General features: G+C 35.0%; 1 protein-coding gene across 5 annotated transcripts in view; it reads right to left on the bottom strand.

The window, feature by feature from the left end:
* KIF20B (kinesin family member 20B) overlaps window positions 1-16,882 on the bottom strand; it is a 69,183-nt gene that overhangs the window by 11,629 nt on the left and 40,672 nt on the right. For all 5 annotated transcript variants that reach the window (XM_005565917.5, XM_005565919.5, XM_045361182.3 and 2 more), the window contains 6 exons: window positions 15,294-15,413; window positions 13,302-13,362; window positions 8,620-8,745; window positions 7,403-7,527; window positions 5,394-5,549; window positions 1,144-1,320 (listed from right to left, as the gene is read on the bottom strand). In XM_005565917.5, the coding sequence (XP_005565974.3) occupies window positions 1,144-1,320; window positions 5,394-5,549; window positions 7,403-7,527; window positions 8,620-8,745; window positions 13,302-13,362; window positions 15,294-15,413 (765 nt within the window). The remainder of the gene's footprint in view (window positions 1-1,143; window positions 1,321-5,393; window positions 5,550-7,402; window positions 7,528-8,619; window positions 8,746-13,301; window positions 13,363-15,293; window positions 15,414-16,882) is intronic.

Raw genomic sequence — 16,882 nt, 5'->3', positions numbered from 1 at the left:
ACTGGAGGCTTCTCAGGAATGCAACTATAGCATTAGAGTATAAAAGACCATAAGGAAAGCTAAACCTTTTCTTGCAGCACATTCTTCATCCCATTTTCTCAGTCATAAAGTTCTATTTCTAAACTCTACTTAGGCAATTTATAAAGAAATATCAGATTACATTTTAAAACTTAATAAACTGTACACAGACCTCTCATCACAGCCATCAAAATCAAAAGTCAAGTAAACCTCTTATGTCACCTCCCCATTACTGCCAAATAAGAAAGACTCTACTGAATTCATAAAAGGGGAAGTAGCATGTATTGATTTCCACTGGAGTAAGAACTGTGCTACTTGTTTTACAATCTTCATTAATTTCACAACTCTGTTAGGAAAACACTATTATCTGTTTTAGATAAAGATCAGAAATGATAAGTAATTTTTCTCAAAGGTCCCAAAACCACAGCGACAGCAGTTGATACCTAGTTTTTCTGACTTTCTAGTCTATATTATTAAACAACACAATACTACCTCTTTTTAAAGCATGTAATCTCTCTTACAGTCATAGTCTTTTGATGTGACACACACATACATATTTTTCCTATTGTCTGAAGGCTTTAGAGCAGCATATTTTTAAGTAAGATTATTTACTCCAGAAAGACTAGCTTCAGATATACCCAGATTCTATTTACTATCTCTAAAAGGCAATTCTCTCCTCTTTCAGGATTTCCAGTTCCAAGGTAATATAAAAGTAACAGCTGAATGACTCATGTCTCTCTACCATTAGGCTTACTTTCAAAATAATTTGTACCTTTATAAAATAAAGTTAAGGATGGGTCCAAGTATTCAAATCACCAAGAGTTCATGTTGAATCACACATCCATATTTTAAAGGTAGATTAGGTACTAAACCATAAATTGTTGATTTTCTAATTACTCTACTTGAGAGATATAACCAAAATATTGTAGAAAATGCTACATCTCAGTCATTGATTGACAAATCAATCTTAATGATAAATTTCAAAACTCAAAATCATGAAAAATCTCCACATTTTAAATACTCTGATTCCTTTTTGGTCTATTGAGACTTATACTTTTTTATCCTTTAAGAGTTAGTCAATTAACTATGTTCAATTAAAAAGGCATAGCAAAAAAGACTACTGACTATTTTAGAAGTCTCTGATATGATCCTTTTTAGTTGTTCAATTTCATTATCTTTCTGTACATTACTGGATATCAGGGCTTTTAGCTGTATTTCTAAAGCTGCAACCAGTTGATCTCGTTCTTCTCGCCACTTTTGAAGGTCACTATCTTTCTCTGTCAGCTGGGCTGTCAGTATTTCCTAATCAAGAAATAAAGAAAATATTAAAATCAACCTTGATATAGTATGAATCTAAGAATGTTTAGAAATTAGTACATGTAACACCATAAATATAGCTGCAAACAAGATTACATAACAAATTAAGTAGTCTAGATAAAATATTTAATTATAAAACAAAATACATATCATTTTATAAATGTCCACGTTATTTTTATCAATATTCCATCTCATTCCAAAAATCAGTTTACTGGTAACTTCTTTCAATACACAATTATAGCTATAGCTTTCAAACTAGTATCAACATTTCTGCCAAAATTTGGAAAATTAGTGGGTAAAATCACAGTAACAGCAACAAACAATAGAAAAATGAAAATAGAAAACAAGACCATTTACAATCAGTTCAAAAATCATGAAATACTGATATAGAAAATGTGTAAAACCTAAATATGAAAAACCATAAATATTGCTGAAAGAGATTAAAGAACACCTAAATAAATGGAGAGATTGGTCTGTGTTCAAGGATCAAAATACTCAATATTGTTAAGATGTCTCCTCCAAATAGATCTATAGAGTAAAAGCACTTTTAATCAAAATTCTGGTATGTGTGAATGTGTGTGGAAATGGAAAAGGTGACTCTTAAAAATTATATGGAAATGCAAATCATCTAGAATACTCAAAATTATTTTGAAAATGAAGAACAAAATGAGAGCAATTATCTATAATTTCAAGTTGGCACATTAATCAAGTCAGTGTGTAAAGACAGAGAAATCAATGGGACAGAAGAGACAATCTACAAATGTATGGTCAACTGACCTAAAAAAGTGGCAAAAAAATTCAATGAAAGGAAAGACAATCTTCCCAATAAACGGTGCTGGAACAACTGAATAGCCAAATGAAAAAAAAAAAAAAAAGAACCCCAACCCTAATCTTACATCACGTAAAAAATTAACCCGTGGGCAACTGATTTATGACAAAAGTGGCAGAGCAATGAGAAAGAAACAGTCTTTTCAATAAATATTTCCACGTCAATTGGTGGTAATTCACATTAAAACAAACATCAAGAGCTTTGACCACTGTCTCACACCAACATAAAAATCAATTCTAGTATCTAAATATGAAAGATGAAACTTCAAAGCTTTCAGGAAATAATATAACACACCATCTTCAAGTCCTTGGGCTTCATAAAGAAAAATGTTAGGACAATTATCCACAATACTATAAAATTATCTACAATAATTGTAATATCTACAATATCTACAATAATAATTTATGAGAACTCCTACTCACAAAAAGGCAGTAAGAAAGAAAAAGCAAACTAGAGATAGAAAGAAGGTACTTGCAAAACATTACAAAAAGGGCTTCTATCCTGAAAACTATAAAAGAATTCCTACAAAGCAGCAGCAGCTAGACAATCCAACAGAGAAACAGGTAAGGGAACTTGTATAAACACAGCCAATAACCAAATGAAACAATCTTCAACTTCATTGGTAATGAGGGAAAAGCAAATTAAGACCATTTTAAAAACTGACTGACAATACCATACCTTGGTGGGACTATACAGCTACTGCAACAGCAGTTGAGGTATAAATGGGTACAACTGCTTTGAAAATCAGTGCAGCATTCTACTAGAATTTCACATACATATACCCCATCATCCAGCAATTGTCTTGTATATATATATATACACACAACAGAGATACATGCAAATGTGCACCAAAATAAATGTATAAAAATGTTTATAGGAAAATTTACTCATAACAGCCAAAACCAGAAAACAATCCAAATATCTTCAACATTAAAATGAATTAACAGTGGTTTATTCATACACTTAAATATTCTGCAATGAAAGTGGACTAACTCCAGATACATGCATGGAAACATGGATGGATGATTCTCACAAATACAAAATAGTGAATGAAAAGAAGTCAGATACAATCAAATGTATTCATATATTTCAATTTACATAAAACCCAAAAACAGACAAAACTGAAGTGTAACACTGAAGGACAGATTAGTTATTACCACTGGAAAAGAGGCAGAAGAAGGAGCTTCTGGGGTGCAGCAGTGTTCTACTTCTTGAAATAGGTATTAGTTAAGTGGGTACTGGCTTTACAATAACTCACTGACCTATGTTCTATTTGCTTTCCATGTTACTTTTACATCAAAAATTAACATTACATCAAAAACGTGTTTTCTAAATATGGCAGACACATACACAACCTAAGTATGATTATAAAGAAACATATGAGAGAAAAGAGTAAACTAGCTTTCCCTAGGATTAAAAATTCAAAGTGGGATTACTTGCTGGCATTGCTACCAGAGAAACCACTGGTTTGGAACTGGAGCAACTATGACAGGCTTCTGTTTTGATTTCACTTATTGCCTCTTACTACTGGGTCAGGAAGGTTCGGTGATAGGTATACAGGAATTCTATGTGCTAGTTCTGTAACTTTTCTGTAAAGAAAGTGATTTCAAAATAAAAAAGTAAACTTTTTTATGGGAGCAAATTTATGAGGACAGAGCATTCAATGGTACACTCTCTAGCTTCAGAAAGGACACATACTTCAACCAAGGGCTTGATTTCTGGTGTACAATACATGTATGGTCTGGAGTTTAGCAAGTGTGCTGGAAAGTTTAGCTCACAACAATCTCATTTTAATAAAAACTGGCCAACTCTGTTCAATATCCAATGTTAAAAGCAGCTTTAAAGCTAGGGAGGAAAAAAAGTGGAAAAACCGTCCTTACCTTATTGAAAACTAACATTCCAGGCCAGGTACAATGCATAGTCGCTCACACCCATAATCCCAATACTTTGGGAAGGTGAGGCAGGAGGACTGCTTGAGACCAGGAGTTTGAGACCAGCCTGGGCAACACAGCAAGTCTCTGTCCCTACAAAAAATAAAAAATGTACCTAGGTGTGGTGGCATGTGCCTGTAGTCCCAGTTACTAGTCCCAGTTACTTGGGAGGCTGAGGCAGAAAGATTGCTTTTGCCCTGAAGTTTGAGGCAGCAATGAGCCATGACAGCACCACTGCATTCCAGCCTGGGTGACGAGCAAGACCTTGTCTCTTTAAAAGAGGAAAGAAAAGGGAAAGGGAAACGGGAAAGGGAAAGGGAAAGGGATGGGGATGGGGAAGGGAAAGAAGAAAGGAAGGGAAGGGAGAGGAAAAGGGAGAAGGAGAAGGAGAAGGAAAGGATGAAGGAAAGGAAGGAGGAAAGGAAAAACGAAAGGGGAGGGAGGGGAGAGGAGGGAAGGGAAGGAGGGGGGGAGGGAGGGAGGAAGGGAGGAAGGGAGGAAAGGAGGGAGGGAGGGAGGAAGGAAGGAGGGAAGGAGGGAGGGAAGGAAGGAAGGAAGGAAGGAAGGAAGGAAGGAAGGAAGGAAGGAAGGAAAATCTTCCAGTTTTTACAGGAAAGTTTAACTGTCTTTAGTCAAATGCAGTCATAAAAAAAGGAAATGCCAACAGATGACAATATGATACTGCCAAGTTACTATTTTTACAGACATTGGTTTTTCATTTTAAAATATTTGTTGCTCAATAGCTTTCCTTGGATTAACAATAACGTTTAGCTTCTTTTTTCTGATTGCCAACATTGCATGTCAAATAGACTAAGTGCCAATTAGAAAAAAAGAACAGGCTAAGACAGAATCATTACAAGAGCTACAACTGGTAAACTGTAGGTCATTTTACAACTGACGGTCATTTCTACTATATATACAGTCTTTTAGAAACTAGGTGACTTTATGTGATAAAATGTACACAATATTAGAATCTACAGTTCAAAATGCAAAAAGTTTTAAAATATAATAGGGAATACTCCATAACGGTCAAAAGGAAGAGATTTTTAACTTCAGTATCTAGACAGTAAGAAGCAATAAGGTATTCTCTCAACATGCTAAATAACTGAAACAAGTTAAAACAAGAACGTCAGTGAATATCAAGATAAACTGGAACAGAAAAGTTATCTTATAAATATGATAACCTGCCTTTAAAAAACCAAAAACAGAAAACCATGTAGAAACTGGTAATTCCAGAAATACGTTTAACACACCAAGGAAAGCAGGTGAAATACATCAAAGATACAATTGTTACTAACCACTTCATTCTGTTGCTTTAAAAAACGCTCCCTGTCTTCAGCATATTTTTTCATCTCTTTATTTCGTATATTCTCTGCTTCTTTCGCTTGAGTGATAAGCATCATTTTTTCTTCTAACCATTTCTTTCTATCAGCATTATATTTTTGTTCGGACTCCTATATATATAAATGGTATAAGTTATTATCACATGCCTACAAAGTAGTCAATACATGCTTCTATGACATTTTCATACAATCCATTACTTTTCACCTCTACAAAAACTTTAAATGTTTTACTTTAAATAATGACATGATCAAAGTTTCAGATTATTTAAAAATAATAATAATAACTGGTTTGCTTTCCTGAACACATTTCCTTTATAAATTTATTTTGCTATGAAGTCCATTTAAATACTTTTATCAGTGACCTTAAGAAAAAATAAACAATTCAAATTTCTGAAACAGTTAAACTGACTCAAATCTTCCTAAATGCCAAAACAATAAAAAAGGCTTTGTTTATGGTGGTCATTTCTAACTGGATAGTTTTAAAAATAAAATATTCCTGGGCCTACAAGATGCCAAATAAAAAATAACTTGTGCAACAGGGTATTTATTAAAAGAACATCCAGAAGAGCTGGACAGAGAATACTGCTGATCAGTAATTTTCAAACTGGTACCACAGATTCTTTGGGTTCAGAGGCATTTAATATTATATATTAAAAACCCAAGTAGAACTTAAGTTGAAATAAAAAGAGTAATACCACTTAAAAAACTTCTAGGCTGGGTGAGGTGACTCACGCCTGTAATCCCAGCAGTTTGGGGGGCAGAGGCGGGCGGATCATGAGGTCAGGAGATCAAGACCATCACGGCCAACATGGTGAAACACCGTCTCTACTAAAATACAAAACAATTAGCCGGGCATGGTGGCAGGCGCCTGTAGTCCCAACAACTCAGGAGGCTGAGGCAGGAGAATCGTTTGAACCCAGGAGGCGGAGGTTGCAGTGAGCCGAGATCGCACCACTGCACTCCAGCCTGGTGACAGAGCAAGATTCCATCTCAAAAAAAAAAAAAAAAAAAAAGAAAATGTCTAAAATCACTATATTACAAAGTGTGGCAGTCCACTCCAGGATTACAAAGTTTATAATCTACACTAATGTGATTATATCATCTTAGAACAATGCAAAATACACAAATACTTTTGAATGCAAACATTCTCAATATGGTTGATACACTTTTTTCATAATATTTTGTTCTAACTGCTTTTGGAATTTCACAATGAAAAGGGTAAATTTTAGAATATATAATATGTAACAAAAAAAGTAGTTTTTTGTATTTGTTTTCAGCATATGATTAATATACAGCCAGAATTTTAAAAAAAATTAGATGCAGCCAATCTCCCAAAACCATTATTATTATGTTTCCTTCAATCCCACAGCTTCTGTTATGAATGCCACTTCTAATAAAATGTACAAAATATAACAGTATTTGGTACATCCTATGAAAAAAAGTTTCCCCTATATGTTTTATGTTAAAGCTGAACAAGAAAAAAACACACACACACAATAAAATATCTACTACATAGTATAGTTTTATATGTATGTCAGTGTTCAGATACACAATTCTATTCCAATTTAATAATTAAACTTTGAAGAGATTTACAGTAATCAAAATAATTCTCCTGGTCATTTTCTCCACAGCAGTATTTGATGAGTAAGAAGTTTAAGGAGTAGAAAAATGGGCACAAGGACATTAGAAGCAGTAGTTTAAGAATTATATATGTAAAATATAAAACTGAGGACCCAATCACTATATTTCAATGGCACTTAATAGGTTGTATCTTGGAATTTCTTCCCCATATCATTTCAATGTGCCCTGAAAAGTTATATTTACATATTAACATTTGCCAGGTATTATTTCACCCATATCTAAGTTAATTACAAAATATAAAATACATAAAATACTAAATTCTCCTATTAGAAATATAATGAAGACAGACACATACAAACATAAAAACATATATAAAGTCATACCTGTAACTCATCTTGAAGATTACTGAGCTTTCCAAGCACATCTGTGTTGTCCTCATGCTCTTTATTTGACCTTTGATTGTTTTTGGTTTCCAAATCATTGCATTTTTCCTTCCATTTTTCCAATTCTGATTTGAAGACATAAAATTATGTTTTAAAGCATACTCAAAAGTTATACCATGTAGAGATACACTTGACACGGGCTGCAGACACAAATCAGTACAGCCCAGATAAAGAACACAGACCAAGATGGAACTGAGGCTATTCTATAGTTTAACTTTTAGGAGTTCTTACTAAATTCTTAGTGAAGAGGAACTACAGGGACTTCTCAGGAACCCAATGAATAGTATTCACAGTATAGTATAATAAATTCATTATCAACCTTATTATATAGAAAACTTCATGCAGTTCTCAAGAAAAAAGTTTCCCATGTCCATGAAAGTGGCTAGAAAAGTATGAAGTCACATAGACTCACTGTCCTCATCCTCATCACAATTTCATTCACCAAAATACAGTTATAAAAGAGTTTTAGGGTTTACACAGTACTATTACATTTTTTCATCTCATCTGATCTTGACAAGAATAATATACAATATGAATCAAGTCAGATGATTTCAAAAAAAGAATAATGTGCAACAGTATATATGGCATTATCATCATCAACCACATTTTACAGATGAGGAAAATTAGACTGAGTAAGCACAAGTACCCTGTCCAGGTTATATATAAAATGGCATAGACAATTTCTTAATTCTAAATTTCTTGCCCTTTCTACAAAAATCACACATAACTTTTTTATTTGCAAATGTTCTATTTTTCCATATACTCTAGAAAAACTCTGATGGTATTCTGAAAGCAATGAAATCAAAGTATTTATTGAGATCAACATACAAGATAATGCTAAAAGCCTGACAAAGGTGAAACTCAGTTCAAAGCGTACTCTTAACATCTAGGGAACATGGCAAGTTATCATCCATAATTTGCAATTTATAATTCGTAAGTTATCATGGATTGTCCTTACTCCTTTACTGCATATAATTTTACTGAAACAATTTTCATCACAGTGGAAAATGACAAGTAATAGGACATTCGAAAAACACCAAATACTTTTCCATTATGAATCATTATAAATACATACTACTTTAACAAGGGAAGCAATCTAGGAAAATTTTTTTTAATGAAAAAGTATATTTAGAGAAATGTATGCAATCTTGTTTTACCTGTGGCCAGCCTTTCAACTTCCTCTAATTTAGCCTCAAGCACTTGATCTTGTTCTACCTGAGTTTGTTCCTGTTCTTCTAGTGTCATTCGCATGTCTTCGATTATTTTCTCTTTAACATTTAGATCTAAAAATTGGGGGAGAACACTTTAGAAATTAATAGCCTCTAGATATCCAATTTTTCTTAAGTTCTTCTAAAATTAAAATACATTTTTATTAACTGTAATAGAATATTAGTTCCACATAGGCAGAAACTTTGTCTTATTCATTGCTATATCCTCAATGTCTCAACAGTACTGGTATATATGACATACTAAATATATATTTGGTGTAAAGATGGATGCTTGGATGATTGCAAGAGTGCATGAATGGAAAAAAGTTTTTTCAGGTAAAATTAACAATTTCTAATACAATTACTCTATTCCAATATAACTATTACTATAAACATAAATCTTAGGATTTAGGGGGAAAAAACATTATTTGGCAAAATATTTATTTTCAGTGTTAATATTCTCCAACCAAACTAAAACCTTTACCTGCTAAAACTAAAAAAGCTCAATCCCAATTTGAACTATTTTTTTAATCTCAAGTAATTACTTTTTCTAGAAAAATATTCAGAGTCAAACATTTATTTCTATTTTAAATTTTTATTTAAAACCAGCTCCTCAGAAATGGCTTTTGAAAAGCTAGTATTAACAGTCTTCCTAAAATTGTTTCTGGCCCTTGAAGAATGACTACAGCAATTAATTGTAAGCAACTCTATATTAACCCTGTCTGAGGAAACGGATAAAGAGGGAAGATCAGTTTGTCGCCTCTGGTGATGGCACATAGTAGCAGGGCTCATTTCAGAGAACTCTTACCAACCATTACTGATGTCAGAGGTGATAAAGTTATAAATGCATATCAGGATGCTTTTAGTAACACAAATACCCAAAGATGGCTCCCTCAAAGTGCACATAAAGCAAAGGTAAAACAAACTAAACAGTAAGAGAAAACTGTATGAGCAGTTTTTAGTATTTTTCCATTGATGCAGGCTTTCAGGTATGCTAGTAAAACAGAATTCCTCCTAGGATTAAAGTCACCTTCATATTATCATATAAATCTTTTCTTTCAAAAAGCATGATTTTCAAATATATTCATATTACACAATTATAATTTTATTCAAAGAATTCCCTCCCTCTTACACTTTGCATTTTTGACTCTAAACTGAGGACTAGAAAAACAATTTACAAATCTAGTTATCAATTAAAAAATTTCCAGAACACCAATGATAACCTCACTAATGGCTAGTCACCTATTATTTGAAAGCTTGCAAACTAGAGCAGTAAAGGCAAAAAGATAATTATTTAATCAGCCATTGACTCCAGTAATTTACATTTTATTTCAGGAAGGAACCCCAAAATAAACAAAGATAAAATGGAAAATAAAGCAAAGTAAAGAAGTCTGAGATAGATATCTCATCATAGCTATCTAAAGATACTATCTAAGGAAAGCTATGGGCAATCATAGTGAAATAAATGACTACTAAATGAACAAGCAATCAAGTGTTGCACATTCAGCACTTGCTGACCATCTCCAAGAAAATTAAAAATATAAGTTTACCCAAAAACTTGCATATAAATGTTCATAAAAGCCAAAAGTGGAAACAACCCAAATGTCTATCAACTGATACATAAAATGTGGAATATTATTCAGCCATAGCAAGGAATAAAGTACCGATACATACACAGTATGGATGAAACTTGGAAACATTATTCTAAGTAAAAGAGTCAAACACAAAAGGCCATATATTGTATGAACTGACTTAACATGAAATGTCATAATAGGCAAATTCATACAGACAGAAAGTAGATTCGAGGCTGATAGGAGCTGGCGGGAAGAGGTAAATGGGGTATGATTGCTGATAGGTACAGGGTTTCTTTTTGAAGGGTTTCTTTCTTTATGTAACTATAAACATACAGTAATTAGATAGTGCTGATGGTTGTACAATTTTGTGAATAGAAAGTACTAAGGCCCACTAAACTGTATACCTTTAAAAGGTAAATTTTATGTTATATGTATTAGATCTCCATTGCTTAATAATTCAATATTAAAGATAGGTACGTGAAGGGCACTCCGTAAATAAACAGAAATCTAGAAGGCAGGGAAAGCCTTAAAAGTTAAAGACATAGTTTTGTTTATTGTCTGTTTGTAGGGAAATGTCTCATACGCAACTAAAATCATAGGAGCATCTTCTCTCTAACGGAAAAGATAAATAAAAAAAAGATGATGACATCTTAATCAGGAAAGTTGCCAGAGTGGCTGAGACTCACTCTGAGAGAAAGGTGGTAAGTAGTACATAATAGATCACAAAAGCTGAGACAAGAGAATTTCAAAAGGTGGGAGGAGCTATAGATTACCTTGATATTTAGAAAAAATACACATACAATAAATACTACTTTATAAACATAACTGAGGAAAAGAAGAGTGTACAATAACATCAAATAATAAAAATAAAAAGGAGGGATTGCAAAATGCTGACAGATTTTAACATATGTAGGTTACAAGTGACTTAGAAGCATAGAAAAGGTGGAAGTCAGATTAAAATAGTCACAGTAGGCCTACGCCATACTTCTCCGCATTTGGCAAAGAAAACAAAAATTAAAATACGATAAAAGCTATAGGGCAACCTGGTCCAAGGGTAGACTTTTCCAGAATATCTAAGATGTGTCCACATTCACCAACAGGGACAAGGAGCCAGAGTAAAGGGGAATCCTAAAAGAGAGCTATGAATTATTTCCTATGAAATAGGAGCTGTTAGGGTGACAAGGCCTGAGAAAAGCAGAAGAAAACAGTACTGTGTGCAGAGATATATCTTCACATCCAAGTTATCCATCCAAGTTAACCCCACCAATGTACAAGTCAGCTAAATAAGTAATAATCTGGTTGTCTTACCCTTTCTTTTGTTGCCTAAGTACAAATAACATGGATTAGTAAAAGAGAGTCTGAGACTTAAGAGTGAAGCACACCTGGGTTCAAATCCTAGTTCTCTCACTCACAGAACAAAGAAGTTAAGGGGTAATGAGGAGGAGAGGAGTCTGTATCATTTTAATAACAGAAATAAGTATCATCTATAAAAGAAATTCCGTGGCTGGGCGCAGTGGCTCACGCCTGTAATTGCAGCACTTTGGGAAGCTGAGACGGGTGGATCACCTGAGGTCAAGAGTTCAAGACTAGCCTGGCCAACATGGCAAAACCCCATCTCTACTAAAAACACAAAAATTAGCCAGGCATGGTGGCGGGTGCTTGTAATCCCAGCTACTCGGGAGGCTGAGGCAGGAGAATCACTTGAACCAGGAAGGCGGAGGTTGCAGTGAGCTGAGATTGTGCCACTACATCCAGCCTGGACGATAACAGTGAATCTCCATCTCAAAAAAAAAAAAGTAATTTTGCAATATTTCAAGCAACAAATCAATACAATCTGAGTAAGAAAAGCATAACTCATAATTCAGCACCTAGGATTTGAATATAAATTACTAAGCAGCTTTTTAAAACTTTTTTAAAATACACATTTTAATTTTAAAGATATTTTATTTGAAGTTTATTCTTTACACAATTTTGTCCAGAAATCTACACCATTCATTGTGACCTATATAAAACTTTGACTGGCTTTATTTTTCACAAAATACTGGCCATTACAAGAAATCAATGTTGCTTTGACTATTTATTTTAATTTTCTAAGAATAAGCTTTAAGTTAATAAATTATTCATTAGTATCACTACTTTTCTCCTTTAATAAAGCTGCATCTTATGTTGCCCTCACTTCACTTCAGAATTTTCAAAGGAAATGTTAACCAACTGTCATTGCAACTACCTATTTTGTAATCATTTTAGTACTACAAGTGATACGGGAGGCAGGCAGGGAAGTGCTGGGTACAGAAAGGCAGGGTCCCTGGCGAGGGCTCCACCTTCGGGCTTGTGCCCACAGACCTAAGTGAGGACAGGCACTCCTGTTTTCACACCCAAGTGTTGCATTTTCCAAGACCACCCTGGCCTGCCACACCCCCATCCTGTGCCTATAAAACCCCTGAGACCCTGGTAGGCACACACACAAGCAGCTGAACGTCTAGAGGAACACACTGGCAGAAGAACACACCAGCAGATACCAGCAGATGCTGGCAGGCTATCTACTGTGAGACGACACGGAATTCGGTTGGGGGCAGTCAGATGAGAGTCCAGCCGCCCAGGGGAAGACCACCTTCCTGCTCCATCCCCTTCTGGCTCCCCATACATCCGCAGAGAGCTACCTCCACTCAATAAAACCTTGCACTCATTCTCCACGCCCACGTGTGATCCGATTTTTCCAGTACGATAGAGCAAGAATCCCGGGATACAGAAAGCCCTCTGTCCTTGAGATAAGGCAGAGGGTCTAACTGAGCTGATTAACACAAGCCACCTGTGGATGGCTAGGCTGAAAGAACACCCTGTAACACACGCCTACTGGGGCTTCAGGAGCTGTAAACACTCAACCCTAGATGCTGCCATGGGGTCGGAGCCCACACTCAAGACCTGCCCATCTGCATGCTCCCCCTCTAGGGGTTTGAGCTGCAGGGCACCAATGAAGCAAGCCATACCCCCATCGCATGCCCTGCAAGGGGAATAAGGGAACTTTTTCCGTTCTAGAAGTACAAACTTGTTCCTGACCTTTGCGTGCTCTCTCATACTGTTGTATAGCTTCTTCCACTTTCTGATTATTTAACTGCTCCTACAAATTGAGAGAATATGAATTAAATGCAAATTAACTTAAAAACACAATATTTAACAGTGGATCTTGAAAACAGGGCTCAATATTAAGTTTGAAATCAGTCTCCTATATGGCTGGTATACCAGCTAGTACCAGTCTTCCAACTTTCTTTCATCTTGGAGAAAAGAGTAGGGTGAGAGCAGGGGAAAGAAGAAGTAGAGATTGCAGTGAGCTGAGATTGCAGTGAGCCAAGATCACGTCACTGCACTCCAGCCTGGTGACAGAGCGAGACTCGGTCTCAAAAATAAAAATAAAAGTAAATTTAGAACCACTTTATACTTATTATTATTTTTTTTTGAGATGGAGTCTCCCTCTGTCGCCCAGGATGGAGCACAGTAGCGCAATCTCAGTTCACTGCAACCTTCACCTCCCGGGTTCAAGCGATTCTCCCGCCTCAGCCTGCTGAGTAGCTGGGATTACAGGCACGTGCTGCCACGCCCAGCTAATTTTTGTATTTCTAGTAGAGATGGGGTTTCACCATGTTGGTCAGGCTGGTCTCGATCTCTTGACCTCGTGATCCATCTGCTTTGGCTTCACAAAGTGCTGGGATTACAGGCGTGAGCTACTGCACCTGACCTATACTTTTAATCTGAGTTATGACCCAGTTATTTTACTTATTCAACGTTTTAGGTAAATATTTTCTTACAAACCACAAAAACCAGAAACAGGGGAAAATGAAGTTCTACTGTGTATTTAACATAGAAGGAACAAGAAAAACCATTAAAAGATTCCTCACTGGTAAACTTAAACTCAAAATGGAGGAAAAAAAGAGCTCTCCACCCCTTTTACCTAGAAAGTAGCTGCAGGATTGGAAAAAAATAAGCCTTAAGAGGCAAGATTAAATTATGGGGACCAGATATCCTACACTTCTAGTTTTAACTTATCATGTAATCCAAACTTCACCCCCAATCTTATCTAATGTCACCACTATCTCCTCACTTTGTAAGTCTTAAGAGTGAATCATTACAGAACACGGAGATCTAGGATCCTATTGTTATAGAATGCTTTATTACGATTACATTCAGTTAAGAATTAAAATCATGTATTTATACCTGAATATTCATTAGTTTGCTTCATTTAAAAGCAAACATGAAAATAATATGACAAATTATATTTTTTATTGTTGCCTCATCCATTTGGTTGATAACAAGCAAGAAATAACCATATACAATAAAGGGATTTTGCCTTTTAAGTATCATTTTTAAAAGGAATTTGCTGTAAGACCTGGACTACTTCTGTTTTTTTGCATTTTATTTCAAAATAATTTTAGCTTTGCAAGAGTTCCAAAGAACTTAGCTTCCCCTAATGTTATCATATTACACTACCATGGTACATTTGTCAAAAATCAAGAAATTAACATTGGTATACTACTATTAATTACACTCCAGACTTCACCATCGTTCCCCAGTCTTTACTTGTCTTTAATGACCCTGACACTTTATACTTCATACTGGTCAAGCACTACAACATTCTCAATTTGGGTTTGTCTGATGTGTTCTCATGAAGAGATTGAGGTTATAAATTTAGGGAAAGAATACTAAAGAGGGGATGTGCCCTTCTGGTCACATCAAACCAGGAAGCACATAGCATCAATATGACTAACGGTAAAGTTATTCTTAAACACTTGGTTAAAGTGGTATTTGCTAGGTTTCTTCACTATGAAGATATTACTTTTTCTTTTCCATATTCTATTTGTTAGAAGAGAGTCATTACTGGCCTACTTAATTTTATCTTTTTTTTTCTTTTTTGCCTATTTAATTTTAAATAATTTATTTCTAGATTCTAGAAAAAGTCAAAACAGGATGTTATTAAAAACAAACTTGTACATTTTTGTACACTAAAATATACCAAGAGAATGCATTTAAACCATCTTTAAAAACAAAGCTGTTTACCTTGAGTTGCTGAATGGTTCGCTGTTTCATATCTAGTTCCTGAGAACACTGGTTTTTCTTTTTCTCCAGTTCATTAATTTTAATCCTCAGTAATTTCTCCTCATCACGCATTACAGATACCTACAAAATAATGTTTATAAAACAAATTGAATATTTTGAAAATACCAATTGCTTTTTGTTATTTAAAATTCATGGCAACTATGTTCAAAGTTCACATCCTTTAAAACCTAAAAAAAAATGACAGATTCTAATATACTACAAATCAAACACACTATAGCTTCAAATTATTAGAAAATGTTTTAATACTCTAATGAAGAATGCATATGAAAAATTCAATTTTTCGTTCCATTATTTTAAGAATCTCAAACTTTGTAAGTTCTCTCAAAAAAGAATCATAACATCTGTACACAATAGGAAAATAATTACCAAGGAGAAATCAATAAAGATATTCTGAGGGTAAAATATTGATTCAAATTTCCAAAGTTTACTGAGTAATATAATCCAGGAATACAAGAAATACTTTAAAAGCTAATAATGACATGAAGAGAAGAAAACGAAACAATCACAAAATCAAAAGGTAGCCACGCAAGTGAAGGTCAATTGATTTCTGCGGTTGCCAGTAATCTAATTCCATAAACATAGGGAAATCGAGGTACTATGGACTAATAAATAATTCCTCACCCAAAAAAGCTAATATAGGTACATCCTTATACCAGATTCCATCATACCAACCCTGTCTGAAACCTTTCAGTACATCTTGCCAGGATTTCCGGAGGGAAATTATCTAACTGGGAGCAGAGCCTTCTCTTCTATTCCCTTGTGGAGCTTTACTGCCAAAACTCCATTTTCACACCCGCTAGAGAGCTCAAAAATGGAAGGAAATTAAATGAAAAGATGCCCCATAAAAAGCATGAAGAAGGCCAGGTGCGGTGGCTCACGCCTGTAATCCCAGCACTCTGGGAGGCGGAGGCAAGTGATCACGTGATTAGGAGATCGAGACCATCCTGGCTAACACAGTGAAACTCCGTCTCTACTAAAAATACAAAAAACATTAGCTGGGCATGGTGGCATGTGCCTTTAGTCCCAGCTACTTGGGAGACTGAGGCAGGAGAATCACTAGAACCCGGGAGGTGGAGGTTGCAGTGAGCTGAGATCATGCCACTGCACTCCAGCCTGGGCGACAGTGAGACTCTGCCCCCACAAAAAAAAAAAAAAAAAAAAAAGGCATGAAGATGCCCTTATTACAGTCAGAGTGGTATGGTTTCAGGGGATTCTTACATTAAGCTTTATGTTCCAATAATACATACATGATAATCACATATTCACAATATTTGCTTATTTTGTTTAAAAATATGAGGCTTCAAGTAATAAACACCATCTTCATCAACCATATAACTAATAATAATAGAGGCTATGTGCTGCACAAAGATGCATGTAAGGACTGCCTCAGTTTCCATTCTGTCTCTAGCACTTATTACTGAGTGAACTCAGACAAGTCATATTAAGACTAAGACAAGTGAACTTAGACAAGTTCCCCCTTATCCACAGGGGATATGTTTCACGATCTCCAGTGGATACCTGAAACATTG

The sequence above is a fragment of the Macaca fascicularis genome, chromosome 9 (genome assembly GCF_037993035.2).
Source record: "Macaca fascicularis isolate 582-1 chromosome 9, T2T-MFA8v1.1".
Taxonomy (NCBI): domain Eukaryota; kingdom Metazoa; phylum Chordata; class Mammalia; order Primates; family Cercopithecidae; genus Macaca; species Macaca fascicularis.
The sequence above is the reverse complement of the archived record's forward strand: the minus strand, read 5'-3'. Positions and strand labels throughout refer to the sequence as shown.